At 46.2% G+C, this 26945-nt stretch overlaps 1 protein-coding gene across 2 annotated transcripts; it reads right to left on the reverse strand.

Annotated features, from left to right (window-relative positions):
* Positions 1 to 753: 753 nt before the first annotated feature.
* Positions 754 to 26825, reverse strand: AP2M1 (adaptor related protein complex 2 subunit mu 1). Of its 2 annotated transcripts, none has more exons than XM_085069223.1 (11): positions 26702 to 26825; positions 17711 to 17823; positions 12079 to 12344; positions 10604 to 10686; positions 6443 to 6578; positions 6203 to 6344; positions 3775 to 3894; positions 3124 to 3259; positions 2440 to 2537; positions 2183 to 2294; positions 754 to 1867 (listed from the first exon to the last, which is right to left on the reverse strand). In XM_085069223.1, exons 2-11 carry the CDS (start codon positions 17782 to 17784, stop codon positions 1733 to 1735), a joined length of 1302 nt encoding a protein of 433 aa, XP_084925349.1. In that variant the 5' UTR covers positions 17785 to 17823; positions 26702 to 26825; the 3' UTR covers positions 754 to 1732. The 2 variants fall into 2 exon arrangements, with proteins under 2 accessions (XP_084925349.1, XP_084925351.1); XM_085069225.1 differs by lacking the exon at positions 26702 to 26825 and adding an exon at positions 25762 to 25783.
* Between the last annotated feature and the right edge of the window lie 120 nt (positions 26826 to 26945).

Raw genomic sequence — 26945 nt, forward strand, 5'->3', positions numbered from 1 at the left:
GGCCGCCGGGAGATGTAGTCCGAGCCGGACTGCGCATGCGCATTACCGGACCGCCATCGCCACGTGCCGGGACAGCGGCGCCGGGAGCGATCGGAGCGGCCCAAACCCCGCTCAGCCCCTGCTTGGCCTGGCGCCCAGGGAAAGAGGCTTTGAGAGAATTTGGGGTCCCCCCCCGCGCCTTTTTTTAAAAACAGAGTTTCTGCAAGACAGTGGAGGTTGGGGTTTGAATTTTCCATCCACCCATGGGGAATGACCACTCGGATAGCCTCATCTGCTCACAGACTGAAGGCAGAGGGGCTGAGCCAAGGACCAGGTCCAGCTGCTCAGCAGTTGTTGGTACTCTCAGCTACCCTGCACAGTGCCCACCTTGGCTCCTGCCACCAAAAGCCAAGTTAAAAAGGGAAACAGCTTTTGAGTTTTTTCAAGTGCTCACAAGGAAAGGTCACCAAGGTTTTCTTAAGCCTGGCTTGGGCACAAGAGCCTGACATACAAGGGGCTGGACACACTCCATCAAGGATTCAGTTCATCCCAGCTGCAGCCCAAAGGAAAGCCGAGAGCATTCTCCTCTCCCCAGGGAGCTGTGGCACTGGCACAGCTGGAAACAAAAGCCTCCCGTGTCCTTTTCACCCACAAGCCCCCAAGCAACCCAGGGCTGGGGAAGCAGCACAAGCAAGCCCCAAGACATTGTGGCACTGGCCCAGGGCACAGCCCAGGCTCTTGCAGCACCAGTCCCAAACAGCAGTGCAGGCAGCCTTCTCCATTCTACATACTTTATTAGATTCAGAGCTGGACAAATCACAAAGTGTACAAAATGGAGACCACACTACCAGAAGCAGGATTGTGGGTAGCAGCAGCATTCCTATAGCCCAGAAGCATTTGGTAGAAGTGTGGAGAGGGCAGGCTGGGTCAGGGGGCTCTTACTGCCAACCACATTTGAGACTCCCCGAGGACAGACCCTGTTCACATCCTCACAGAGCTCAGCTGACCCACACTTCCTGGGACAGTGGGATCATGTCTCCAATTTGTTTGGAAAGGACAGACTGGCTCAAGCCAGCAGTGGGTAGGGGTAAATGCTCCAAGGACCTGAAATGCTGTGCCACCCACATACACACCAGCAAGAGCCTAAACCCTCATCCTTTTTGGTCACAAACCTTCCCACGGCAGGACTCTATACTGACAACTTTGCAAGAAATAAGGTGGTGAGATCTGGTGAGCCCACCATCTCCTGTGGTGGGGGCCCGACAAACTCACCACCCCAGACATCTCAGACTGGCCAGCAACATCTACCACAACAGCAATAGCTAGTACAGAAGCCAGGGTAACTTCAACTCAGATTTGTCCAGTCTATGTTTAGGTCTATTCTACGAGTACATATGCACAAGAACTTCAAAAATACTAGGATATGATGCAAGTAGTGAGACACCAACAGAAGAGGAGTTTAATGGTGGACGTTCCCTAGAAAGATCACGAGAGGATGGGAGTTAGACTAGCCCTTGCCCACCCTGGGACGGGGAGCAGGAGGCTGACTGCACCCCTGCACACGACTGGGTTCTGAACTTCATCTGCAGCGTGGGTGGTAACTGAACACAGGCAGGCGAGTCCGCTCCCGGGGTGAGCCACAGGGTCTTTCAATCTGCGTCGAGGGGCCAGGCAGACATCTCTGAATGTAGCTGAAGACCGAGGAGAGGCGGAGCATGGCTTGGAGAAGAGGGAGCCTGCCAGCCTGCTGGGGCTAGCATCTGGTCTCGTAGATCCCACTCCTGCCGATGTACCGCACCCATTTTATCACATCATGGTCACTGTAGTTCAGCTTTGGCTCAAAGACTTTCAGGTAGCGCACCTTCAGCCCGGAGGGTGCAAATGGGACCTATTGAGAGAGGGAAAGGTAACAGAGAGCATTGGAATGGGGGTAAGATGCTCTCTGAACACAAATGCTAGAGGATCCCCAGGCAATGCATCTAGAAACAGACATCAAGAGCCACTGTTCCCTTCCCTACTTGCTGCATGCATGGTGTCAGACTCCCGTGGCTCTAATGGCAATTTTCATCCATTAGCTTTGCCACTTGGCTGACCTCACCTGACAGCTTGTGACAGGGAATGCTCAAACGCATGTAACTCCCAAGAAGGACTGACAAAGCTTCTCTAAGGTTGGGTGGATCCTGAAAGGCACACTGGGACTCACCTCAAAGTTCATGGAGATGGGAGGCCGAGCCCACTTCTTCTTGTCGTTGGTGGGCAGCAGTTCGATCTCTGCGCTGATCTGGGATTCCTTCATTCCAGCCATACGTTTTATCCTGTTGGAGAAAGTCCAAAAGTGGTAAGTGCCAGAGTTTATTTTCCCATTCACTTCATAATCTCAGGGCAGATAGAAGCACTAAACAGACCCTGCCTCCCTAAGGCCTGCCCCTGCAGCACCCCAGCCCCAACATGCTCACTTACTTCCAGACGATGGCATTCTCACTGGCCTTGTACTTTGCCTTCCCTTTCATGCAGATGACTTGCACTCCACTGGTATTGAGGGGCGTTGGGATCCGGACCTGGAAGGCACAGTCTGGTAAGTGGGGGCAAGGAGACTGCAGCCTGGGGCACTCTGGGCAGTCTCAGACTGTCTGTCCTGGACCCCTTGGGCCTCCTGTCTTCCCAGCTCAGGGCCCAGGGAACATCAGCTATCAAAAGGCATCCTATGCTAGCTCTCCATGTTCTTGCTTTGAAGTACAGGTTCAAACAGCCTTCTCAGATGGTGACTAAGCTGCAAAGCCATCCCTAGCCTGTCTTACACAGCTGACAGCCTGCTGCCTGTCTGACATACCATCAGATCATGCAGACAGAAGAACATAAAATTTTCACAGTGGCTGAGAAATTAAGCGAACAGTTGCTGCAGGGATGGAATGAGGCCCCTGCCAAAGCAGCTCTGCAAATAAAAACAGCTTCCATCTCCCTACTCTACAGCAGCTCCCTCCCACAGCACAGCAGCAACACACATCTGAGAGATACTCAGTTCACTTCTTTAGCCCTGCTCAGGCTTGAAGACTCATCTGTGAGGACTCCACTGTAAACATAAACTGACACAAACTAGAGGGACGATTTCCATGTACAAGAGACCACAGTTTTTTTTCCTCTTACCTCTATCTTCTGGGCCAGCAAGGAAGGTTTGAAATTTGATTTGATCACCACCTTCACTTCCAGCTTGGTCCGACCCACCTCCCGCACCAGTGGGATCACACGGAAGGGAAGGATAATGTCCTTAGTGGTTCGGTATCTGCAGGGATGGAAGCTACAGTGAACTCTGAGGAGCTAACTCCCTTACGGTCTCAAATTGTATCATCCTCCTAAAGAGACAGTCTCTGAATACAGCAAACAGCTTAGAAACACCAGCCAGAAAGGGAAAGATCCCAGAGGGAAGCAGCAGTAAGATCTCTGCTGCTGTAGGACAGCAACAGTTTCTTGAGTCTCAAGTTTTATATACGGTTCCTCCCAATGGCCCTGTTCAAGGACACCAATTTTAAACACTAAAAACAGAAACAGCAAGCTGAAAAGTAAGAAAACCCGCATCCAACACTATGGTTGTGGCAAAGAAAACTATTTATGCAGCAGGGCTTCCACATTTATAACAGGAAGATCTGTGGGACACCCTACAGATTCCACTCCGAAAAGAAGGTGGTAAGTATGTATTTCTTAAGTGCTCAAGGGCTGCAGATCTGTCTGGGAGCAGCAATACTACTGTAGCAGCAAGCAGATGCCAACACCAGCCTGTTCACTCCCCACCTACAGTACCTCATGAGCTCGAATTCTCCATCCGGTGGAATGAAGCTGATGCTCCTCTCGGAATCAAACTTGCTGAGCCTCACACACTGATGAAAAGTGCAGTCATCAATGGCAATTGACTGTTTGCCACTGAAAACACAAAACACAGTTAGAGAAGTGCAAGCTGCAGCTCTGGTATCTTGGTGCAGTCAAAGTCTGTCCAGGCAAAAACTACTCTACAGAGCATGTTGCCATCACAGGTGTCCAGGAAATGGGGAGGCAGGGAGAGATTTAGGGGACAGCAGCCTCTTGGCTCAGACTTTCCTTGTTTCACCACCACAAAAACCGTATTTCAAGAAGTTTGTTTGAAAGAATTTTCTCCCTTCTCTCCCCAAAGAGGAGAGAGCTTAGAAGAGCACCCTTCTATCATAGCCAGCAACACAATGCTTGGGTCTGGCTGCCAGCAGCACTCAGTACTGCAAAGGCAACTCTGCCAGCCCAAGTCTTCTCACAGCACAGTTCAAAGGAGAGAAAACACTTTCCTGTCCACAAAGCTATCCCACTGCCACACAGCCAGGAAATGCCAGGTTCAGAGTCTTCCTGTTCAGAAATCTCTTCACAGCCATTCATTTCCACACTGCCAGCAGGTGGTTTGATTCTGAACCAAACTGCCAAAACCATGACATTGTGACATACAAGCCTGTATCTCTCCTAAAAATCTACACAGCTACCACCTGTCCATGCAGGTGCACCAGACTAACCTGCTAGCACCGGGTACTAATTCCTGAGAATACAAGTCCTGAGGCCAGTCAAAACCCCTCAGCTACGGAGAGTGACCAGAAGGCAGGAGCAACAGAAGAGGCAGCAGTGTAGAGAAGGTGTAGCAGAATATCACTGTGGTATCTAGGCTGCCTCAACTGCTGGAAGCAATGGGACAACCATGCAAATAGGCCAAAATAGTGTGAGCACTACGACAGGTTCAGCTGTCCTAGGAACCATCATTACCTGCACAAAGGGGAAGCAGACTAACCCCAGGCTGATGAGCTCTCTAGTTACACAACCCAGTGGGGTGGTTTGTACTTAAAAAATGGGAATTAGTCTTTCCTAATCTGTTGCCCAGATGACAACCAGTGTTATCCAACTAGTTCCTGTTTCTTTGGAAAACAGCTGGAAAAGCCCTCAGCCTAGCACTGCTCTAGGTTTAGGGCAGTATTACTGAGAGTTGGCTTTGCCACGTTCTAGATCCCAAAAAGCAACCGACAGCAGCTGTCCCTTTTGGTCACCTCATAACTGAATGCTTCTGGAGAGTAACATCTCAAACCTACTGACTATTGGATAATCACAGCTAGAGAGAACCACCTACCAAGAGTCCCTGTTCTGTAACTCAAAAAAACAGCATCTTTACTGGCAAAGGCAGTTGGCACAGGAGCTTTGGGACAGTGTACTGACTCTTCAAGGCCTGTGCAGTTGACATTTTCACTAGAATAAATCCTCACTGAGACATCAGCCATCTCAGGCTCATCCATTTTACTAGCTCAATTCAGGTACAGGAAAGATGGCTTAAAGGTGACAGTGAAGCAATAGCTCTTGGCTTGGTTCTGAGAGAAAAGGCAAACAGCAGCTCAGCTCCGTTTACAGGAACCATCATGGAAAGTGTCTGAGATCCAAGTTACATGCACAAGTCACACGAAGCAAGAGACAGGGGGAGAGCAGAGTGCACACACAGCTGAAGCAGATTATCTACCTTCCCAATTCACTGGGGGTCAGCAAAAAAAACAAAAACAAAACAACCAAGAGAAATACAGATGAGTTGCAAATGGTTAGTGAGAGGGAAGTGGCAATCCCATTGCTTTTATCTCTTCACCCCAAGCAGGAAGGCTGGAAAAGGTGTAAGAGCTGTTTTTAGCTTCAATGTGGGTACTGACTGATGTGCAGCTGGGAGGGAGGGAAGCTGGGCTCTCCAAAAGGATGTGCCTCCAACTCACAGGGTCACTGATCACCTGCAATCAGCAGGAGGGGCTTCCCCAGTCTTAGTCTGTCAGCTGTTCCACTTTCTAGGAACAGTCCAGGTAAAGCAGGCTATGGTCAGAGGGATTCTTTCACTGTTCCTTGGGAGCACTGCTACTGCTTTTATGATTAAGAGTCACTGCACTGAGCAGAACTGCTAGAGATACAGATTCTGGGAAAATCCATCTTGGGGAAGTGTTTGCAGCTGCAAGAACTCTACACCTAAAACTATGTTTGAATCTTAATAATTAAAGAGCCAAAGAGAAGTCCTCTGTAATGAGGCCCTCAGGCTGGTAGCTTGCATGACAACTGATCTACCCAAAGTTAGCAGGAACATCTGAAGGAAAGAAAACACCCAGCTTTTTGTCTGTCAGATCAGAAAAACTGTTAAGGGCTGCCCTTTCAAAAGAGTCCCTGGTGGCAAGTGGTAATCAGGTCCAACACCTCTTACCTTTTCCCCGTTTCATCCGCAGTCCCTTTGCCTTGTTTTTCAATGACGATCTTGTCATTCATGCCAAACTTGCACTCTGGCATTCCACTCAGATAACTCTTCATCACCACTCTGCCAGAGACATGGGCACTCAAAACCTGACCTGGTTAGAGAAGATCACAGTTCAGAACACTTACAGGAGCCCCTCAGCTCACAAACTCTGAGGGGGAGAAGGATGCCAGCTGAACACCTCCTACTTACCCTGTGGGGACATTAAGAGATTCACACTCTCCAGCACATCAAGAAAGAGTTCATTGCGACGGTATTTGATTCCTTCACGTCTCCATCCAATCTGTCCAGTCACCTGGCTGGTGATCTGGGACTGCTCTTCCTTAGTCTGAAGGGAAGAAATGACATCTTAGACCTCTAAATAAATTCAAAGACTAAGAAACCTTGCTCTAAATCTAAGAGAAAACACTTGATATTCGTTACCCATAAATGCTTTTGTCACTTAGATATAGGTGCTGTCACACCTCACATGCTTTGGTCATTCCCTCCTCAGTACATCAAATTCTAAGCCTAACCAAGAATTGGCCATAGCAACAGCAGGGAAAGTTGCTTTGTTTTGTTAGCAAGCCCATTAGGCTACATCTTACTGCAGAGAGGCATGGGCTTCACCAGTGGCATTCAAATCATGTCTCAGACCATTGCATCAATCCATATTAAGCAGAGAAGCTTAACATGGATTGATGTAGCAGTTCACACCCTTATCCAACATGAAACCCCAGGGTTACAAGAGAGCTAATCCCCAAGACCTCTTTCTTAATAACTGCAGTCATCAGAGTTACATACCAGCACTAACCTAACATGCATCTAACAGCACCCAGGCTCTGAGCCTCCAAAAAGCACCAAGGGTTGTGTTGAGAGGCACAATAAAGTTTCCTACCTGATGCTACAGGTGGGGTCCAGTCACACGCAGAAAGTCAAGAAGTAGGTGTATAGTAGCAAGCACAGTGTTGACAGGGTTAACAGGCAAGCAGGTCAATAGCAAGAGAAGGGAGGAAGGGAGAAAGAGGCAGATTAGGCTTAAGGCTACCTGAGGACAGGAAAAAAGCAGGTCAGCTCTTTGTTAATTAGGGAGCTAATTAGCACAAACAAGATGAGGGGTTTTGACCTTTAGCTCCCTGCAGGAAACCCAGCACTCCACACAGTGAAATAGATTTTCCGACTTGGCCCATTATGGACAATCCAAATACAAGGTGGAACAGAGGGAGAGACAGGCAAAATACCACTCCCAATATGTTTCTATGCTGAGCAGACTCATGTTGGTGTTCCTAATGCAAATCCTGGATGTTTATCATGTCACAGATACCCAGACTATGGGAAATACCAGGCACTTTGGATCCTGTATAAAGTGGTATCTTTGTTAATTCTGCTCTTCCATGAAAGCAACTGCTCAACACAAAAGTGGGTTCTCCCACAGCAGCCTTGCAGTGGGCCCACAGGGTGGCAGTACATGATCTCAGCTTCACACATGCTCTTGCCACAGACACAGTCACTTCCTGAGCAAGCACAGTCATTGTCATCTAAGAGACAGAGTTTTATGTTCTCCTGAGAAGTGCCATGGTAAGTGCTAGATACAGCACACAAAGTACCTCTCTTGTCTGTCCCACAAAAAAGCACTGCCTCATCTGCCTTGTTCAATGCTTTGTTCAAGCTTTAGAGGAACCCAGTGCTCTGTTTTCCGAAGGGACACTGATCATGTGATGACATTCTCATCTTCATCTCCTGCAACAGTAGCAGTACCATGAATTTCTGGTATTGGAATTTCTCAGGAGGAGGTGCTTCCCAGAGCTGGACAAGTAAGTCAGCTAAAATGGCCCAAGAATACCCACTTTGTGCTGACATTGACTAGGTTAAAGATAGCCAGCTACTAGCAGGTTTCCTGGGATCTTCCAACTAGTGGCAGCCCACTGCCCACTTAAAAAGTAACATCAGCATTTTAGCATTCAGGAATACCAATGGTTTGGGGAAACGCTGTCACTAAGGGCTGACCAAATCACATGCCCAGAAATCACTTGGAGGGGAAGAAAATTACCAGGTACATCCAGTTAATCAAGTGTGGACAGATGCAGATAAGATCTTAAGGGTGAAACCAGAACATGGAGCACAGCTACCTCGAGCTGTAAGAGCAAGGTTTAGCCTCTGTTGGAGGAAGATATCCAAGCCAATGGCTTCATCACTTCTACGACAGGACACCAGCACAGCCTGAAGTCCTGCCATTTGAGTAGTGGGCTACTTCATGTGTAGGGACTAGAAGTAAAACTATGTTACATACCAACACCTTTTAAAACTTGTGTGGCACATCACTGCATTCCCAGAGCACAGGGCTATTTCCTGGGCAAGTAATACAGAAGTTTCAGACACACTTTGAAAGAGAATAAAGCAGATGTTGTATTCCAAGATCACCTGCCCTGGAAAGACCACTGTAGCCATACAGGGAGGGCATTCAGAGCACAGCAGCTCAGTATGCCTCAAATCTTTCATTGAGAACACAGTCAGAAAGTTGAGTTTGGAAAGTCTGCCATAAGTGGATTTTGCTCCTTAAATTCTGCAGGACACTAGCCCAAGGAAAGCACCATCAGGAACTAAGATATAGAACAGAGATGATTGACCACCCAGACCCATATTTTGGTCCTGGGTACCTGTGTGAACTGGCTCTAAGTCAATGAGGAGATGAAGGCTAGAAGTACAAGAGTAGAGAGCAGACAAGGAAACACAGCAAGGACAGACTGCTTCAACTGGTGTCCTTTGCCATCCTGTGCCTGCAATGGATTACTTCCGCACTTTGAACTGGGCTGCACAAAATTCCAATACTGACCAGAAGAACTGCTTACTCGTGTAAAGCTGAAATCCAAACACCTCCTTGTAAGGAAAGGACTAAACCTGCTGCTGAATGAAGCATGATGCTGTGACAGTGGTTTGCACACAAGCAGCACAAGAGCTTGTTAAAACCAACAAAAGCCAAAAAAGAGCAAGGGAAGGAAGTGAGGGTGGGGCTTAGTTTTAAGTTTTTCTAGGAACAGGAGCTGACTCAGCTATCTTCAGTGCTGACTGCCCAAACTGTCAGACTGCAGAAGGTCAGAGATTTACACTAGGATTCATGATAGGGACTGAGGCCGGATGCACTCACATCTGGCCCTGTTGCAAAACAGTTTGCTGTTCTAGCAGGAAATATGCTGCTCAGGGGCAGCTTCTCTCTCACCTCCTCTTAAAATGCAGTTAGTCTTGCTACCAGATTAAAAGTTTAAAAAGGAATTCTCAGGAAATCAGTGCTGATGAACTGAGTTCAAACAGAGCCTCCAGAGACTCTGACCTCTGCTTATCCTAAACAAGAACAGTCACCATGTAGGCTCTTGTTCAGCCCTTTGCTTCTGTTTGTAGCTGAGGCTGAAGCTTTGCTCTGCCACAAACTGCTTCAGTACAGACTCACAGCTTTTTCCTCTTGACTCATTGCTAGGCAGGGGAGAGGACTGAGTTTTAGGCTAAAGTCCTCATTATTGACTTGCACAGTTGTGTCAGATGGACAAGGTGAACAATACTCCTTGGGGACATGAGAAACAAACTATAAGTTTCCTTTGGATTCATAGAGGTTGAGCATGAGCTTACAAGATAAGAAGCCTAGTTTTGAGGGCTGTACCTGGAGTAGGATTAGAACTAGTTTAAACACATTCCCCAAGCCAGTCCAACTAACCATCTTTCTCTCAACATGTCCTTTATCTTCTACCTCCATGTAAACTTTTTTGCAAGGGTTAATATTATGCTAAAAGCACAGCAGAGATTCTCATCTCTAATATAAGAAAACTCAGGCTGTACTGACACTGACCTGCAAGGATGTCTCCAAGAGGGACAGGCAGAGATAGAACAACAGGAGCTTCCTGACTAACAGCAAGATTCACAAGGCTGAAGAATACTTCATTACAAGGCAGGCATGAAATCCTGACAGCTCAAAGCACTAAAGGCTGGCGGAGAACAAACCTGCTCAGTGGGATTCACACACACACACAAAAAAATTACCTACCTGGTTCAGCAGGTAGATTTGTTTATCCTCTCAGAAGCTGACACAGAGCAGAGCCTGAAGCCAGCAATCATTTACATGCAAGGGACTGGCATTACCCTAGCCCTGGGCTCTTCCTCCTGCATTTTATTGTGTGCCAGGGAACATAAGGCAACACAGCACAGGGACACCTAGAACAAGGTGCCACTGAGCTACACCCCTGCCAGGGTGTTCTCTATCTATTCAGGCACCTTCCCTCCATACAGGTCAAATGGTTAGATGGTAATTAAGACTGAACTCTCCTGAACAGGCTTACAGAAAATTAACCAGCAGAGCAGTGCTGTACCCCAAATTCCTCTGATTACCTGACTCTTGATGCCTTGCTGAGTGATGAAAGTCTTCAGGGCCCCTGTTTCAGAGTTCTGAGGATAGCCAAAGTCCAGGATTTCTACAGAATGGGAAGAGAGGGTTAGTTCAGAGCTACGAGGTATAAACACAAACTATGCTAGCCATTCCTATAAGAAGAGAGCCAACTAGTGTACAGATACTGCCAACATTGAATTTCTGGGTAAGCTGCTGTAGCATTCCTTACCAAGAGAAAAGAATCATTCTTGTTACAGTAAGTTCCCAGAGCAATAACTTGGGGATGAGGGATGATGGAAAGCTGTCCAAGTGATGAATTTGCTGGTTTTTTTAAACACAACCAGGACTAAATATCAACTAATCTAGCCATGTGCACAGGGCACACTGAAGACTTTTTCCAAAAACATCCAAGGGACAGCAGAGGGTTTATCCAACACCACAGCAATTTTATCTTTGCAGCATTTTTTTTTAAGTTTTGCTCTTATGAAGACATAATAAAAAATAAAACCTAAAACAACAACTGAGTAGTGGCACTGCAGGATGAGTGTGAGAGGGAAACAGATGTTGACTACAGACAGTGCACTTAACACCTGCTCCTCTCAAAGAGGAAGGGAACAACCCACAGGAGATTTAGAGGGGAAAGAAGATCACTAACATGATACTGAGCAAGACTACACTGGGAGGTTTGATCTCACTGCACCTGCTAGGAGACAGCAGTGACTGACCAAAGCAGAGAACAGGCAGTGTCTTGGTCTGCCCTGAGGGAACAGGGAAAACATTAGTCACTATGACCCTTGGCTAAGAATCCCAGGATATACATGTGTGGTGCCTTGTCTGGAAAACAAATTGAAACATAACTAATACAAAGTGCTCAAGATATGTGAAACAGGGGCAGCTCAAGGGCAACCTCCACAAGCAGGCTGGTATCACAAGCAGCTGAAGGGATACTATTACTAATCTGTGGTGAAATTTGGAGCTGTATCAGTGGGGGAGGTAGGGCTGGGACAGAGCACTTTGGGTTTTATTGATTTCTTTCTGTTCAGAATTGAGCCCAAAAGGCAACCTACTAGAGGCAATCAACTTCAGCCTGGGGTGACTGATTCCATACACTGTTACAGCCATCTGGGCACTAGCTGGCCTTAGAGGTACTACTGACAGTCCTGTTTGTACACCTTGGGGTAAGGAAAGCCTGACATCTCCACAGGACCCCCTTAGAAGCTGAGCTCCAGTACCAGCTGTCTCAGTTGTACAAGTGCACAGCTCCCAACACTTCAGGGAAGTGAATCAGCACAAGGCTATGGACTTGAGATACCATCCACATCTGCAATATAGGTGGTATTAGAAAGCAGAACACGTAATTTTGAACTCTGCCACACATGTTAAAAATACTTCAAGGATTATTACTACATAATACTAAGCAAAGGATTTCAGAATGACTAAGTACAATATCCCATAGTAGGTAAGAGAAGCATCTCACCATCCAGCAGCTCATAGATCAGCACGAAGTTGTTCTTTATGTTCTCCTCACTGATCTTCCCAAAGTAAGCAGTCATCACGTCACACATCTTGTAAAGAAACTCGAATACCATGGCAGCATTGACATTCTGCTTGGTGACAGCAGCCAGCCAGATGTTGGAGCGCTTGACATGGAAGAAACTTGTGCGGGCGATGTTGGTGACAGGCGAGCGCACCTGCTGCCGTGCGTGGATGACATTGACGCGGAAGGCGTCCACGGCATTGCGCCTACGAGAGCACCACCAAAGACAAGTCAGCACAGCGAATGTGAAACCAGCTGGCTGCACAGTTCTGTTTATGTAGTTAAGAGTCAAACACTGAACTACACACACCAAGCTCACCTAGGAAGGGTGCCTGGGGATGTCTAAGAGGGACAAGTGAAGGCTCTGAGCAGTTAGACATTAAATTCTGCACAAGCTCAAGAAGAGAGAGTGCTACGGATCTCTAGGGAGCTTTGGACTGCAGCGTTACTGTAATCAGAAGGAGAAGCTAACCTCCGTCTGGAGTAAGATGGCAAAGAAACCTTCCCTTCAAATAATTTTGACAGCACTCCCAATTGATTGCCATAGCTGGGAACAAACACATTGGCAGCTTATGGCTTGAGGGGTCCAGTTTTGACCAAACACTCAATTATTGTCTATTCTGCATGCCCAGGCCTTCATTGCCCCAAAGCAAGCTGTAGTCTCCCAAGATACGTGTCAATGGCAGTTCCTCCCAGACATACAACCAAGGAAAAAACAGCAAAACTTGCCCAGGTCACCCAAGAGATGTCTGTGCCCAGGTAGATCCCAGAAGGCAGCTTTAGTTCCCAGATTTACCTCACCTCCATACCCCACACACCTCAGAGGGCAGGCTCAAAGCAGCAGGAGGATTAGGACCACCGTTGGCTTTCCAGTTACACGTCACCTCAAGACTGCTCTGCTTCAGAACAGGTGTCTTGCATCCAGACTCAGAGTCCCCACAGTGCAATGTGCCAGCAGCACTGCATGGTCCAGGACCATTTACAGTCAAGGGTTCTGCCCAGCGCTGAAAACTTTCTGTGCAAGCTGCCCCTAGGTGCTGCCCTCCTTGATCCAAACTGTCTACAAGCTAGCAACAAGAAAAAAAACCCTCCCTGCTAAACAGGGATTCCGAGTGACATTCTGGATGCCAGCTCTTACACACTGGTCTCCTTAACCTGTAACTGCAAGTCAGAATAAACTTCCCAAATTAAGTCCGCCAATCCTGAGAATACAGGAAGGAAGCCCAAGTGCTTTATACAACAAGACCAAGACTTAAAGCAACAGCTTACACACAAAGCCAAGACTCATTTAGTTGTGCTTTATTACTCATACTATCAGACACTCTGTAGAACAGGGGGTCTGACTGTAGCATCAAGGCCATGGTACTGATTATGCAGGAACATGTTTGAGAGCAGACAGGAATATCATCCTTGCAAGCAAGGATACAGGTGTACAAATGCTTGTAAGCACTGAGGGTTGTCAACAATCCAACACACAGTTCCAAGTTAGAAAACAAAGGATATTCAAAGGAACATATGCTACCACAGCAGGTGTTTGCTTCTTGAAGGTCTGGGGACATATGCAGAAGTTTCATCAGTAAACACACTCCCCCATAAACAAAATTCTGGCTTTTGAATACTTTTCAGGTTTTATTGCTCCAAAAGATTTGCAAGTTTGAATTAAATCAGTATTTTATTTCTACTATAGTTTTTCCATAAGAAAGTAATTTAATCTACTATAAAATAACAGTACCTAAACGCCCCGATCCTCCCCTCCAGTAAGCCTTGCAAGGAAAGTTCAGCTTGTTCTGGAGCATTAGCCCTCCCAGCCTCAAGTTCTAACCCACTAGAAGTAGTACCAGAACCAGTCACCAGACTGGTGCACACTAGAGGAGAAGCCTCAGGTCAGGGAGACTTTGCTAGCACACTAGGTGCCCCCTGTGCAGTGCCAGTCGTGGCCTACCACGCGTCTCTTACCTATTGCTACAGCAGCCAATGAGATGGGATGGACAGAAATGGCGCCAGCGGAGAAAGGAGGAGTGACAGCAACAAGAGAAAGGGTTAGAAACACACACACAAGGCACAATGAATCCAAAGAGATAAGAAGAGACCAAACAGCACCCCCTCCCCCTGCTCCTTGGCACAAAAGGCCGAGGTGGTATTGGATGGACAGTTACAAGCTACAGCAGCAATAAAGCCCTCACAAGATACAACACTCAATGCCATGGTCAGGCTGTCAGCACAGACAGACTTGTGTTTGGCTGAACTTTAGGGCTAACTGGGCTTTTAGTCCAGGTGAGCTGCACCTGTATCACATCCGTGATACCCAGTCTGCTCTGCTAATACACATAGCAGGCCTTGGTGTGGAAAAACCCCAGAGCCTCAATCAGAGGCATCACCTGGGGACCACAGAGTATTGGGTATCTTCTTCCCAGTCAGCCTCAGGAAAGAGCTACAAGTCTGGGTGGGAATTTCTATGACAGTACTTCTCATTTAAAGGTGTTTGGGTCGACGCTTTCCGGTTTGGTCCAGCCAACAGGAAATACAGCAAGTTTGATAGAGCTGGAGCACATCTGGAGAGATAGGGCACATCCTGCAGATTCAGACACTGCTCTATCCAGCTTGCACTTTTTCCTTAAGGATCAAGAGCCATGAAGCCGATGTGATGTATTAGAAGCTCAGAAACCAAACACCTATTACATTTAAAGTGCATGCAGTTTGTCATGTAAGCTGCTCAGTTTCAAATAGCTTAAGTTTTATTACATAGCTGCATTCTTAAATGCAGGTAGGTTCCCCAGCAACTAAGTCACTGAAGAACAAGGCACTTGAAAATCACAGTAAAGGCCTCCATGGTATCCTGAATTAAATGCATGGTGTTTTGCCTTTTTTTTTTTTAATAAGGCTGCTTATACATGCAGCTAGCTGCTGTATGGACAGATGCGATACATGCACCAAAGCCATTCTAAGTTGCAAGCAAAGAACGTTCAAGTTTTGTGGTACTTCTTGTGGACTCTTTAACAGTGTCAAAAGAAGGATTTCCTAATTCTTCATCACTTTGCTCATTACATCTGAGCTAGAATGGGCTTTTTAAGGCACTTAAATTGTGCAAGGGGAGGTGTTCTCATAACCACAGATGACCTTTAATATCTTCCAGCTCAGAAACTGAGGCTTCAGAATGCCAAAGGCAATGGCCAAGACCAAGGAGTCTTACAGGTCAATCACTCATGAAGACAGGGAGCAGTTACGCTTGTTTCCTATTCAACTACCTCCCAAGAAGCAGGGTGGGGTCAGCCCTCAGCACTTCAGAACTACTGCTTGGGAACTAAGAACTGTATAGTGTGCTGGAAGTCTATTACTCAGTTGTTTGGTTAGAGACAGAACTCCTGCAGAGTTGAGTACAAGCTACAGTATCATGGCTATTCCTTTCCCTACCTCCCACTGAAGCTTAGGATATTAAAAGCTTTTAAGTAGATCTGGCATTAATGCTAATGTTCACACTAGGAAGTGGAAAGACTCTCAGTTTCTTGATTACACCACAAGATGAGACATAGCCATTTTGTAACAACTTCTTCTTTAAGGCTACATGAGTAAAAAAATTCCAAACCAGCACTGAAGGCCTGTTTCAGAAGAAATCCATCACCTTGGGGAGCAAGCTCAGTTAACGGCTAACAGCAGCTCCACCTAAGTCACAAGACTAACACTTTCACAAGAACTGAACGGATGATTTCGCTCAAGGGAACACCAACTTCTCAAGTCCTAGAGAAAACACTGGAATATTTTTGGCACTCTGCCAAATGAAAAAGTCAAGTTAGGATCAGGCAGGAAATTGCATTTTCTAGCTTTGTCTGGCCAGCCAGCAGGAAGTACTTTATCACGTACTGAACATAAGGCACTCACTTTGTAAGAGAAATGAGCCAAGATAAAAAGCAATAGAAGATCACACTAAAAATACCTGCTTTGCTCCCCAGATTGCATCTCCACAGCCATAATGTCATTTAAATTAAAAGGCTTTCTTGAAGAAACATCAGTTTGAGAACAATTTTGTAAGTGCTTCAAGTTTGCAAACCACAAAAAAAAAAATTTTGCCAGAAACTGCAGTAAAAGCATCCCTAAGGCCCTACCTGAAACACTCTCAAAAGTTACCTATAATCCAGACTGGCTTGGCTCAGTCACTGTGACACCAGCTTCATAAAGTCAGTCCTGTCATATGAATTGTTCTGAAGAGCTTCAGCAAACAAGTACTAAAGACTGATGGGAGTTTGTACAGTAGAAAAGAAGCAAAAACATCATAGCCACTGGCTTTCTGCTTGAGAAATACAATGCTTCATTAGCTCAGCTACACGTGGAAGTCCTGGAATAACTCAGTCAACCTTGGAACAGCTACTTTGCCTTAGCTGACCTAGAACAAGCCAAGAGACTTAAAAGCTCATTAGGTGAAGCCTCATTACAGACACTGTGTTGACTACTCCCTTGATGAAATAGTACAAGCCTTGACTAGCTACTAGTTCTACCTCAACTTTTAACCTCCACTAGACAATCCATAACCAGAAGGGACATACTCCAGACCAGAGCAGTCTGAAGGCAGACTGACTTGACAGTTTTTTGTAGTTTATGGCAACAAGTTATTTAACAGCACATCCTACCACTTGTCATTGTGGAGACTTGGTACAAACTATTTTTTCCTAAACTGGTCGGAAGGCTCTCTCTCACTGAACTTTGAATTAGCACCTACCACAGCTCTGCTTCTGTTAGCTATGTCTTAACCCTGTAAATTTAATTACTAACTTCCAGCCTTCCTGATACTAATGAAAACCCAGTAGGAAGAGTACTGTTGTGCACAAAACCCTTAAATTTAAGGTTTTCAGCCCAAGCAGCACCATCACTTATGGCTCCCTATAGCACTATCCACTGCCTACAAGACACTGTATTTTTAGTAAGATACCTTCTGGGAACTAACAGCCTAAGGATTGCACAGATCCAGTCTAAGTGAGCATCATAACACTTGGGGGAAGTGCAACAACACACCTACAATCTATTGGAGGTTTTCAGCGCTTCCCACAGCTTTAATTACCCACTGAATGTAAGCTTTTCACACACGAGGCTGCCATACAAAGCTGGGGCACAGAAAGCCTTAGGAGTACAGTCATGGTTGCTATGAGACTGCTTGCAGATAAAACTTTCCAAGACCACAGACAGTCTCCTGCATGCCTGTATTTGATGTTAGACATCAGTGCCTGAAACTAATTCAGAGCCCTGGCTATAGTGTGTGGCAGACAGTTCTCACATTACTGCTCTTGTAAAGTTTTAGTGATTACAGCGAGGTAGGCTCCCACAGTGGCAGTCCATGTTGCTGAAGCATTTGGAATAATGGCCAGATCTCCACCATCCAAAAGAAATTCCCAGGTTTTGCTGCAGGCCATCCTTCACTGTGACCAGGGTTTAAACTTTTTTCTGAGCTGAGCCTAGAGCAGCAAGTTGAGTTGCAGTCTTACATGCATGCACAGCTAACGCAGAACAAAGCAGCTCTGGGTTGTTTACTGCACCAAAATGAGACAAAAATGCAAAGACCAGGGATGCAACAAGAAGCACTTACCCGATGTCATCCCGGTAGACACGAGAGATTAAAACCTCTCCTTTGTGATTATAGATGAACAAGCCTCCGATCATGATGGAACTTTAGTCTTCACTTCCCATGTTGCTTAACACCTGAAGCAAGAAACAGCATATATTATAGGCTGCACAGCAACAATTTGTAGCCAGGACTAAAGCTTCAAACTGGCACTGAAACAGAAGCTGGCTTCTCATTCCGATAATCAGCTTGAACAGATCAAGCCTCAAGGACAAGTATCCAAAACATATCCCCTGAATGTGAGAAAAAACACAGGCCTGGAACTACAAGCAAATCAAAGACCCCTTACCTCTACTAGAAAGTGTCTGTCTCTCTAATGACTGAGATACAAAACAGATGCAATTCATAAGTCTTTTTGCATGCAGTTCACACAAATGTCTGAGATGTCACCAAGCCTATCACCACATTACAGGGGGTTCCTAGCAGCAAGTACATCTCTGTTTATTACCACTTTTACATAGTTTTTTACACATCAGGGTAAGAGTGTTTGCTAATCCCAAGCAGCCACACCGAGTCACACATCAGAATTCAACCTGAAAGCCATTTGGCCACGAGGCACCACTGGAGTGGGAGGTCACAACCATGACCCACTTGAACTGGGAGACAGACCCTCAGAAGTTATCCTCCTAAACTCCTAATTTTCTCTTTCTTCAAAGGAAGATTGTTTTGGAGAGAGCTAAAAAGCTGGTAGACATTATTGATAGAGAAGACTTTTTAAAATATACTGCTGCTTCATCAGATCCCATTCCTGGAGTCATATGCACTCCTATTCACTTAGGTCAAAGTCATAATACCCACAGCAGCAACTGCTTGGTTGGCTTAGTCCCAAGAAGAGAACTCCAATTGTGACAGGGCAGGTCTTGGGGTGATCACACAGGTACTTCTTAGTTTGGGCACTGCAGAGCATTAGACAACAATCATCTCCACACTGCTGTTTGGGCGGGTTAGGCTACACCCACTAGTCTGGGCTGGGTGGAAAGGATAGGGAGAGGCCAACCTAGAGACAGATGCTGATAGTGAACCAGTATGTGTCTGCTCAGGAATGCTGCAATGACAAAGTTAAAGTGACCCAGCCTTGGATCATCTCAAAGGTCAGGAAAAAAAGTACAAAAACAATACACACAAGAGAGGAACTAAAGGACTTCTGGATTACCAAGAGTAACATATCTTCTAGAAGTTACATTCAATAAACTACCGTAGCTGCCCATTTGAAGGAACTACTGTAGATGTGAGTTCTGTGCTAAACCAAGGTTTACAATGCAGTCACTACTTTTAACTTCAGCAAGACTAAAGAAGAAACTGTAGATTTCCTAAACCTTTAAACCAACATTTTTAGCTACACCTAGTGAGTCCTCATAGAACAACACTACTCATACTTCTCTGCTATAGGTCTTCAGCTTCCAGATACTTCTGCTTATTAAAAGGAAAAAAGAGAACCAAAAAGTCAGTTGTTAAGTCAAAACAGAGAGAAAGACACAAGCAGTTTTCCTAATGCTCAGTACTGAACTTTCTGGCTTTCATTTCCCCATTCTGCTGGTCAAGTATCTCTGGCTATTAACAGGCTGCCTTCTGCCACTTGTCAGTGGCTTCCTGTAGCACTGTCAGCAACATTTTTTCATGTCTGAGACTCCATCTAGCACAGAAGAGCTTTTCAAACGTGTTTTTCTTCCATTCCCAACTGTAACACTTTATAACTTTGGGATTTCATTTACTTCCCGGATAAGTCTCTGTAACCAAACCTATTAAGACAGAGGCAGCACACAGCCCAAGATTCTCATGTAGTTACACAGTGGGAAAAGCCTTTTGTGGCTGCTCACTGTCTCGTGACCAAACCGTAGTGGCAGCAAGGCCAGCATCCCCACAGCAGAAGATAAGATAATCCCACTGGTCAACAGAACAAGCACAATTTTGAAGATTTAAGGAAGTGGCTGTACCACAGACTCTCAACTATTTACACAAAGCACACACAGCCCTAACGGGCATGAGAAGGCCACAGGGAGGTAATGTGCAGGGCTGGAACCCAAAACATAGAGAATTGAACACAGCTGCCCAACAAGACTGGCAGATGCTGAAACATTTGCAAGGTCATTCACACAGACCAAACAATTTAAAAAAAGAGAAACATTACAATGAAAGCAACTTGTTACCCACTTTAGAAAATTCTTTCCTATTACTAGTTTTTCCATTCCAGACAAGAAATAAGCATGTGTTTTCAGACTGCTACAGTGCTGGCTTCCTCATTCAGAAATGGACTATTGCAATCAAAGGTGAAGAAGCGTTCCTGCATCCTCTTTAAGACTCACACTGTATAGAACAGCTTCCTGGAAGCTTATGCAACTGGTCAAAGCTGGATCATAAGAATCCTACAAACCCTTTCCAGAAGAATCCTAGAAAGCACATCCTAGTCTTAAAAAAAAATAATCTCCCTCTTGGGTTTTAATGCTGCTTAAGTTATTTGTTCCACTATTTTTAGTATAAAGGAAATGTCTGCTTTGATGAGCAACAGGATCAGACATGCAGCATATACAAGACAAAGCCTCTTGCCAGCATGACAAGCCAATCACTTTCTTAAAAGATCTTGATTTGAATATTTACTACATTACTATAAAACATGCAGAAGATTGCTGATCAAGCTTTGCATTGGAAATTAAAAGCCTTCTCTTAGGAAGATCTACAAACTTTAAATGTTGACTGAAATAACAATGCCATGCTTTCTCATATGTTAGGTTAGAACACATTCTGTAACACCTTTGCTGAAGTTACAGGCAAAAAAATCAGCATTTTTAATTGCATCGCAGTACCAGGCAGCAGAGGCAACTGCTTCCTCATCTTATATATTAGTAAAAGCATGTTAGATGGAGAGCAGATACACCATGACTCAAAGGCTTCAAAAATTTCTTTATCAATGCAATGAAATGCTAGGCTTCTTCCTTATACAAAATATACCAGGAGACAAGTTCAAGGTTCAGACTTCTCATGCAAGGTTAGCTCCTGGGTCCACCTTCACTGGCACATTTAAGAGCTGCACTGGTTCATACTGCAGAGCTATTGCTCAGTGTCTTGTCTCCAACACTGCCAACACGGGGACAGTCAGGTAACAGTAAGGACAGGTCAAAAAGACCCTCTCCAGGAGATCCCCCTGCAATAGCTTATTTTAGAACTCTCAGTACATCTCTTAAAAAATATCTGTCCAGTCTCCTCTCATCAGCAGTATCCCAGGGCAAAAATAAACCAACAAACCACACTAAAATTTTTTCTAACGACTGTACAAAACACCCTCCTTTTTATTTCAAGCCTCCTTTTTCTTCCTTCTCCCAGCTTTGTTTAATGGCCTCCAGTTCAAGTACAGGAAGAAGCAATTAAGAATGAGCCTCCAAGCTCTATCTCCAGGCCACTTAGAATTTTGCAGATCTTCTCCACTCCATCACACCTTTCCCACGAGATGTTCCCACCTTATTCAGCTGCTCTTCAAAGGAAAATTGCTTTATGCTTTTATCATTCTCTGAGCCTTCTTCTAAACGCTTTGCTTCTGGAAGTGAGCACAAAACTGCACAAGTCATTCAAGACATAAGCAAAGCACGACACAGACAATATGATAATCATACATAGTCCACTTTGATATTTTCCTGGTGGTTCTCAATATTTCACTGACATTTTCAAACTATCACTCCATAAGAAGCTATTTCATTATCTGTTCTAACTCCAGGATCACACTGAGTTCAGCCTTAAAGGTGATGAATCACATTACACGTGAAGCCAGAATTGCCCTTGCTACTTCATCTACACACCTCCTATACGGACCATTGTACAATTATGTATCTTGAATTTAGGGTACCATTTTGTAGTCCCATCTGCACCTCTTTGATCTACTTTGCCCTTACTACTGTGAATACCCTCACATCTACACACATCCCCCTGTCACAGCTACTGACCAGGAGTACTCTTATTGCAAATTCTCGTATGGTACAAAATAGAAGTGTGTAGAGATCTGTTACCAACCAGCTGATGTGTGCTAGCTGTGCTACACTGGCAATAAAACTGGATAATGAACTTGCTCAAAGTCAGAAAGGGACTGGCTCTGTGCCACATGAGCCCTTGGTTAACACCTGAGCTGGTACTTTTCCCGACTACTACAGATTTGCCCACAGGATCAGGATCATTCTGACAGTTTGTTTTATAATGGCAGCCAACCATACATATCTGAGACATATGCACGAATTAATTACTTGAGCCGAGCTCCTGTGTTGGCCAGCTGAGAAAGATGGCGGAGCAGCCATGTTAGAACAGGCGGAAGTCAGACTCTGTCCTTTCAGGCCTACATTGTGCCACACACTTGGAATGTGTGAGTGAAGTCAGGAGCACAAGCTCAGGCAGCTCAGGATCCTGTCACTGGACTGTCAGTAGCTTCACATATGGTGAGATGCAGCAAGTGGCTTGACTGGCAGCTACCTAATGAGATGATGCACTAAATCTGCATTTATCAAGTGGAGATGCAGCAGCTCCCTTCTGCAGCATGCAGGAGCCCAGTCTTTCTCTTCTACTTCCTCTTCATCAATTCTGACTTAGAACAGCTGTAGAAAAATTAACAACATGCAGCACGGAGCTTTCTTAGACTAAGCAAGGCACACGCAAGGAATCAACTAACCAGCACAGTTTGCTCCCCCTGCAGCTGTTTGTATCTACAACTCTTTCAGAAATACCACAGCACACAGTTCCAGTGCTGTAGTTTCTGTCCAGTGCATCAGCCTCCCATGATCTCTCTACTTGAGAAGCCACAGCACCACAGCAGCAGTAAGATACAACTGCAGTACCAGTCATCTGTTCATTATGAAAGACTAAGCTGAATTCTAGTCTAAATCGCAGATATACACTCAAATGAGTGATTTTCTCCAATATCTTTGACCCATAACCTGAGGTCTTTCACATGACACCACACAGACCATTAACCCTTCCCTGCACTAGCAAAGACAGTGGTATCTTCAACCTACACCACAAACTTTGGAACACAGTTCTCTTCCTTTTGTATTTGCATAAGTCAAAACAAACAAGCAAGCTGATCTGCTCAAATTTTTGCTTAGGAAAAGCAGTGAATTTTTAGCTGGTTTTCTGCAGTGGTAAGAGGAACATGGCGGCAGTAACTCCAGCTTCACATCCAAGGCAAGAGATGCTTGTTTTAGCTCTAAAAGAATGAGGAATTGTCTGGAAGAAACATGTCACTAGCAATGTAATGTGCCTACAGTCTAACCACACCAGAGTCACCATAAATTTTGGGTGTATATTGATATTTCTGCCTCAGGAAAGCACAAATGCAGTTCTTTGTATCCTTCCATGCCAGCTTCTCTAAGACTAGTGCAGGCAGAAGCTGAGGAACTCTTGAGATAGGCCTGGTTGCTCTCATGCCATCTGCTCAGCAAATCCTCAGTGTCCTTTCTTGAGAGGTGCAGTGGTGACACAGCATGCTGCTCAAGAACAACTGCTCAGGAGCAATGTGACTGCAAGAGTTCTTATGCTGCCCCCAAAAATATAATTACAGTTTCACATTATCACCCCAACAGTGCCAGGATTTGATGAGCACCAGTAGCATCACCAATGAGAACACTTGTCCATTCATTTTAGGAGGCAGCTTTGGGATCAGCTGTATTTTCCCAAGCCAGCTGTGTGGGTGATATTCTTATCACAGAGATGCCTGTCCAGAAGAGTCTGGCACTACAGCTGGGGAAAAGAAACCTTCAACCAGCCATTGACAGAGCGAGCCACTGAGTCTAGATGAGCAAAGCTCGGAGACTACTGCTCACCTGCAGAGCCATTTTGGCCACAGCCCCGCTGTGAGACAGGCATGAGCTTCACGGAACTTCCTGTACCACCAAGTACAGGGTACAAATAAACACAAGTTGATCAGTAGTGAGCCCAAGACCCAGCTACTCGGACTTTGTCACTCCCATTAAGGGGTTGGAAGTTCCCTACAGCACAGGTATCATTTAGTTTGAATGCAAACAGGAATGCTGATTTCTGTAATCTACAGAGCACATCCGGGAAACAGCAATCACAAGTCAGTTAATAAGCTGGTATAAAACAACCAACCCCTTTAGTAGTCTATTAAAAGACAGTTTGGGTTCTGACTTAACAGTAAGTAAGACTTCTGTGCATTAATGAGCTTATCTAACTAAGCAGTTCAAGGTACATTAGCTGCTGAGTTCCCATCCAGGAAGAAACCAGATGTATTGAAGCTCTTGATGGCAAATCACCAGTTGTAACCATTCCTGCATTCCACAAATCAGTATGATCTTGGACAAGTAGTTGAAGCAGGAGTGAGATTAGTCAGGCTGCTCTGGCAAACTGGAGTTGTTGGTAAAACCCATCCTTTCAGGCTAGCACCAGCTATTATCAACCCAAAAGACTTAAGGCTCAAAACAATGCCATCACCCCACCAGCTAATCTGAGCACCTAACCTTTGCTTATAGTTATAGTAGCTCATATATAGCTCATAGTAGCTGCAATCACTTCATCCTGGGGAAGACAAGCTGCATAATTTACTTAAGGGGCATACCCTGAGCTAAAGAGCTCCTGAGATAAACCCATCAGTTTCAGAGAAACTGTTCCTATTTTAAACTCAATCCCATAAATCCCCATAACCAGTGGGCAGGAAGAGAAGCACGTTCTCTTACCAGGCTCTCCTCCTACAGCCCACTTCTGCGTGCCATACTGCACGCAGCCAGTCTGAAGAGCAACAAGCGATAAATACTGACACAAGAAAACACAGGAAGCTCCCTCACTCTGGTAAAACATCACAGGTGCGGCATTTAACACAACTCTCCACCATATTTTGAGCCCACCCTTATGTGACCAGCCCCAATGCCTTCTATTTCTACCAGTTCTACCAAGGCAGTTCTAAAGTCAGTCTGAAGCAATTTCTGCTTGCTTTTTACTCTTGAGCTAGAAACTTGAGCAGTGATTTGCTTTCTATGTGTCTTCTAACTGAAGAGGTTAGAGGCAGAGTGAAGTTTGAGTAAGAGCTTGTATTCTGCAGACCACTAATGGTCTAGGTGCCCTGATGTGTCAGCTTTTTTCTCTCTACTCTTTCTGGAGAGCAGATAACTGCATTTCACATTCTGTGCCTCTGTCTGCTAGCTTTTAGCTGAGCTGCTGATCTCCTGCCAGGATCAAAATAATACCTGACTTGCCAGTAACTTTTGACTCAGTAGGTCACTCTCTAAAAGAGAGAAGCAGACTCTGCCTTACAAACCAATTATATTTTGGCACCACAGGCTGTACTTCTGTCCATCCTCCAGTTAACCCTAAGAACAGCCTTTAAATACTCCAGTGGTCTTCAGTACAACAAGCTTACAAAACCAGTGCACGACATTGGGCTGCAAAAGACAGTCTTGGCTTTACCTTTTCTTGATGCAGGGATGAGCCAAGAAAAGTTTACCTAGAGTCACAGGAAGCTTCTTTATGAAGCTCATTTTGTTAAGTGACTGCTCCTGCTCCACCGGAAAAAAAAAAAAAAAAAGAAGATACTATCACACTAGAATGCATTTCCAGTTTCCTGTATTTCAAAGAGCTTAAGGTGTAACCCTTCACAACCAAGATTCAACTCTCCAAAAGCCAGGACTGTGCCCTCCCAGGAGAAGGAAGCAGCCGGCCATGATATCCTACAAAGACATCCCCAATGCTCCCCCTGGAACATGGCCACTCTGCAGCCCAAAGAACACCAGGTATCTTTGTCACTAGATGTCAGTAACATGGCGTTTCCTACAGAAGAGGAGTGATGCTTCCCTTCTGACAGGAAAAATATGGAAGTAGACAGCTTGGCAGCATCTCTTCAGATTTGAGATTGTCCCTCCAAGCAAAACTCAGAGGGACACACACACAGCTCTTACTATAGGAAAAAACAATAACTACAGCTCTGACAGCATTCAAGCAAATGTTGCCCAACCAAACACCACATGAGCCCATATACAGTTAGAAGCCTGCAATACCTAGACTTCCAAGCCACAGAAGCCATCCAGACTCACCTATCTAGGCAAGTTCCAGGCTCAGATTTTGGCAGCCTGAGGCTAAAACTTGATAGCTGCTTTGTCATACTAAAGCAAGCAGAAAACAGACCGTGGATTCACACAGTTTATGGAGAGAACACTAGATCAAAAGCAAGTAATTTCCCAAGTGGGGAGAGAAGTCAGCTGCACTAGGCGATAAACACAGTCTGTGCTTCCCGCAGTTTTACCGAATCCAAAAACCCAGTCCAGGAAATAATGGATGTGGAAATGCATCTAGAAGAGCCGCTGGACAGGAGCCTGCTTTAAGCCTCAGAATAAGCAGTTCAGCATCAGCAGCGCTGCGTTCTGCCTCAGCAGGTTTTCCAGGGAGAAAGCAGAGTGCAAGCCATGACCCAGCTAATTCACATTTGGATCAGATAGTAAAGGCAAATAATTTTCCGTGAAGTTCCAGCCCGATCCGACTGAAAAAAACCTTTGCTCAGGCTGACCTGACGCATCGCTGCCGGCCTTCCTTTGCCACACACAGCCCGACCCTGTCCCCACCCTCCCCCGGTGCAGCACCGCAGGGCTGCCACACAGGTATTCCAGGCAGAGAGCTAATTAACAGCTGCTAATAAACTCCCTGAGCCCCAAGCACTGTGCGAGCGGATGATGGGGTCGCCCTGCACCCCCTCAGAGGAGGCTGAGAAAAGCCCTCCCGGGCGGCCCCGCTTCCCTCTCTCCCTCCCGCGCCTCTCCCGAGGGCAGCCGGAGGGACACCTCACGCTGCAGCAGCCTCCCCGCCCCCGGGCCCGCAGACCCCCACCCCCAACCAGCGCCCAGGGAGCCGCCACCCGCAGCACCTCGGCCACCGCCCGGCCGCGGCCGCAGAGCGAGCCCGGCCACAGGAAGCCGCCCGGAGGAGGGACGGGGGCCGCGCAGCCCGGCTCGGAGCGAAGCGCGGCCCCAGGCGCCTCACCTGCCGCCGCCAGCGCCGCTCGCCGCCCCTCGCCTCCCCGCGCCCAAGATGGCGGCGCCGCCCCCCCTCACCCCGCGCCCCCCCGCGCACTGCAGAGACGCCGCGCGCGCGCCCCGCCCGCGTGCCGCCACTGCGCATGAGCCGCCACGAGAGGACCGCGCGGCGGGGAGTGGGCGGAGGTTTCGCGCATGGCGTACTGGGAGTTGTAGTCTGTGGCGGGGCGAGGGCGGCATGGCAGCTGCGC

This window comes from Lichenostomus cassidix, chromosome 9 (assembly GCF_008360975.1).
Source record: "Lichenostomus cassidix isolate B80296 chromosome 9, HeHo_3.0, whole genome shotgun sequence".
Lineage (NCBI taxonomy): Eukaryota > Metazoa > Chordata > Aves > Passeriformes > Meliphagidae > Lichenostomus > Lichenostomus cassidix.

Coding starts and splice junctions, on each gene's coding strand:
- AP2M1 (XM_085069223.1), bottom strand. CDS start 17,784: ATGATCGGAGGCTTGTTCATCTATAATCACAAAGGAGAGGTTTTAATC. Junction 12,345..17,710: donor GTCTACCGGGATGACATCGG/GTAAGTGCTTCT, acceptor GTGCTCTCGTAG/GCGCAATGCCGTGGACGCCT. Junction 1,868..2,182: donor CCATCTCCATGAACTTTGAG/GTGAGTCCCAGT, acceptor CTCTCTCAATAG/GTCCCATTTGCACCCTCCGG.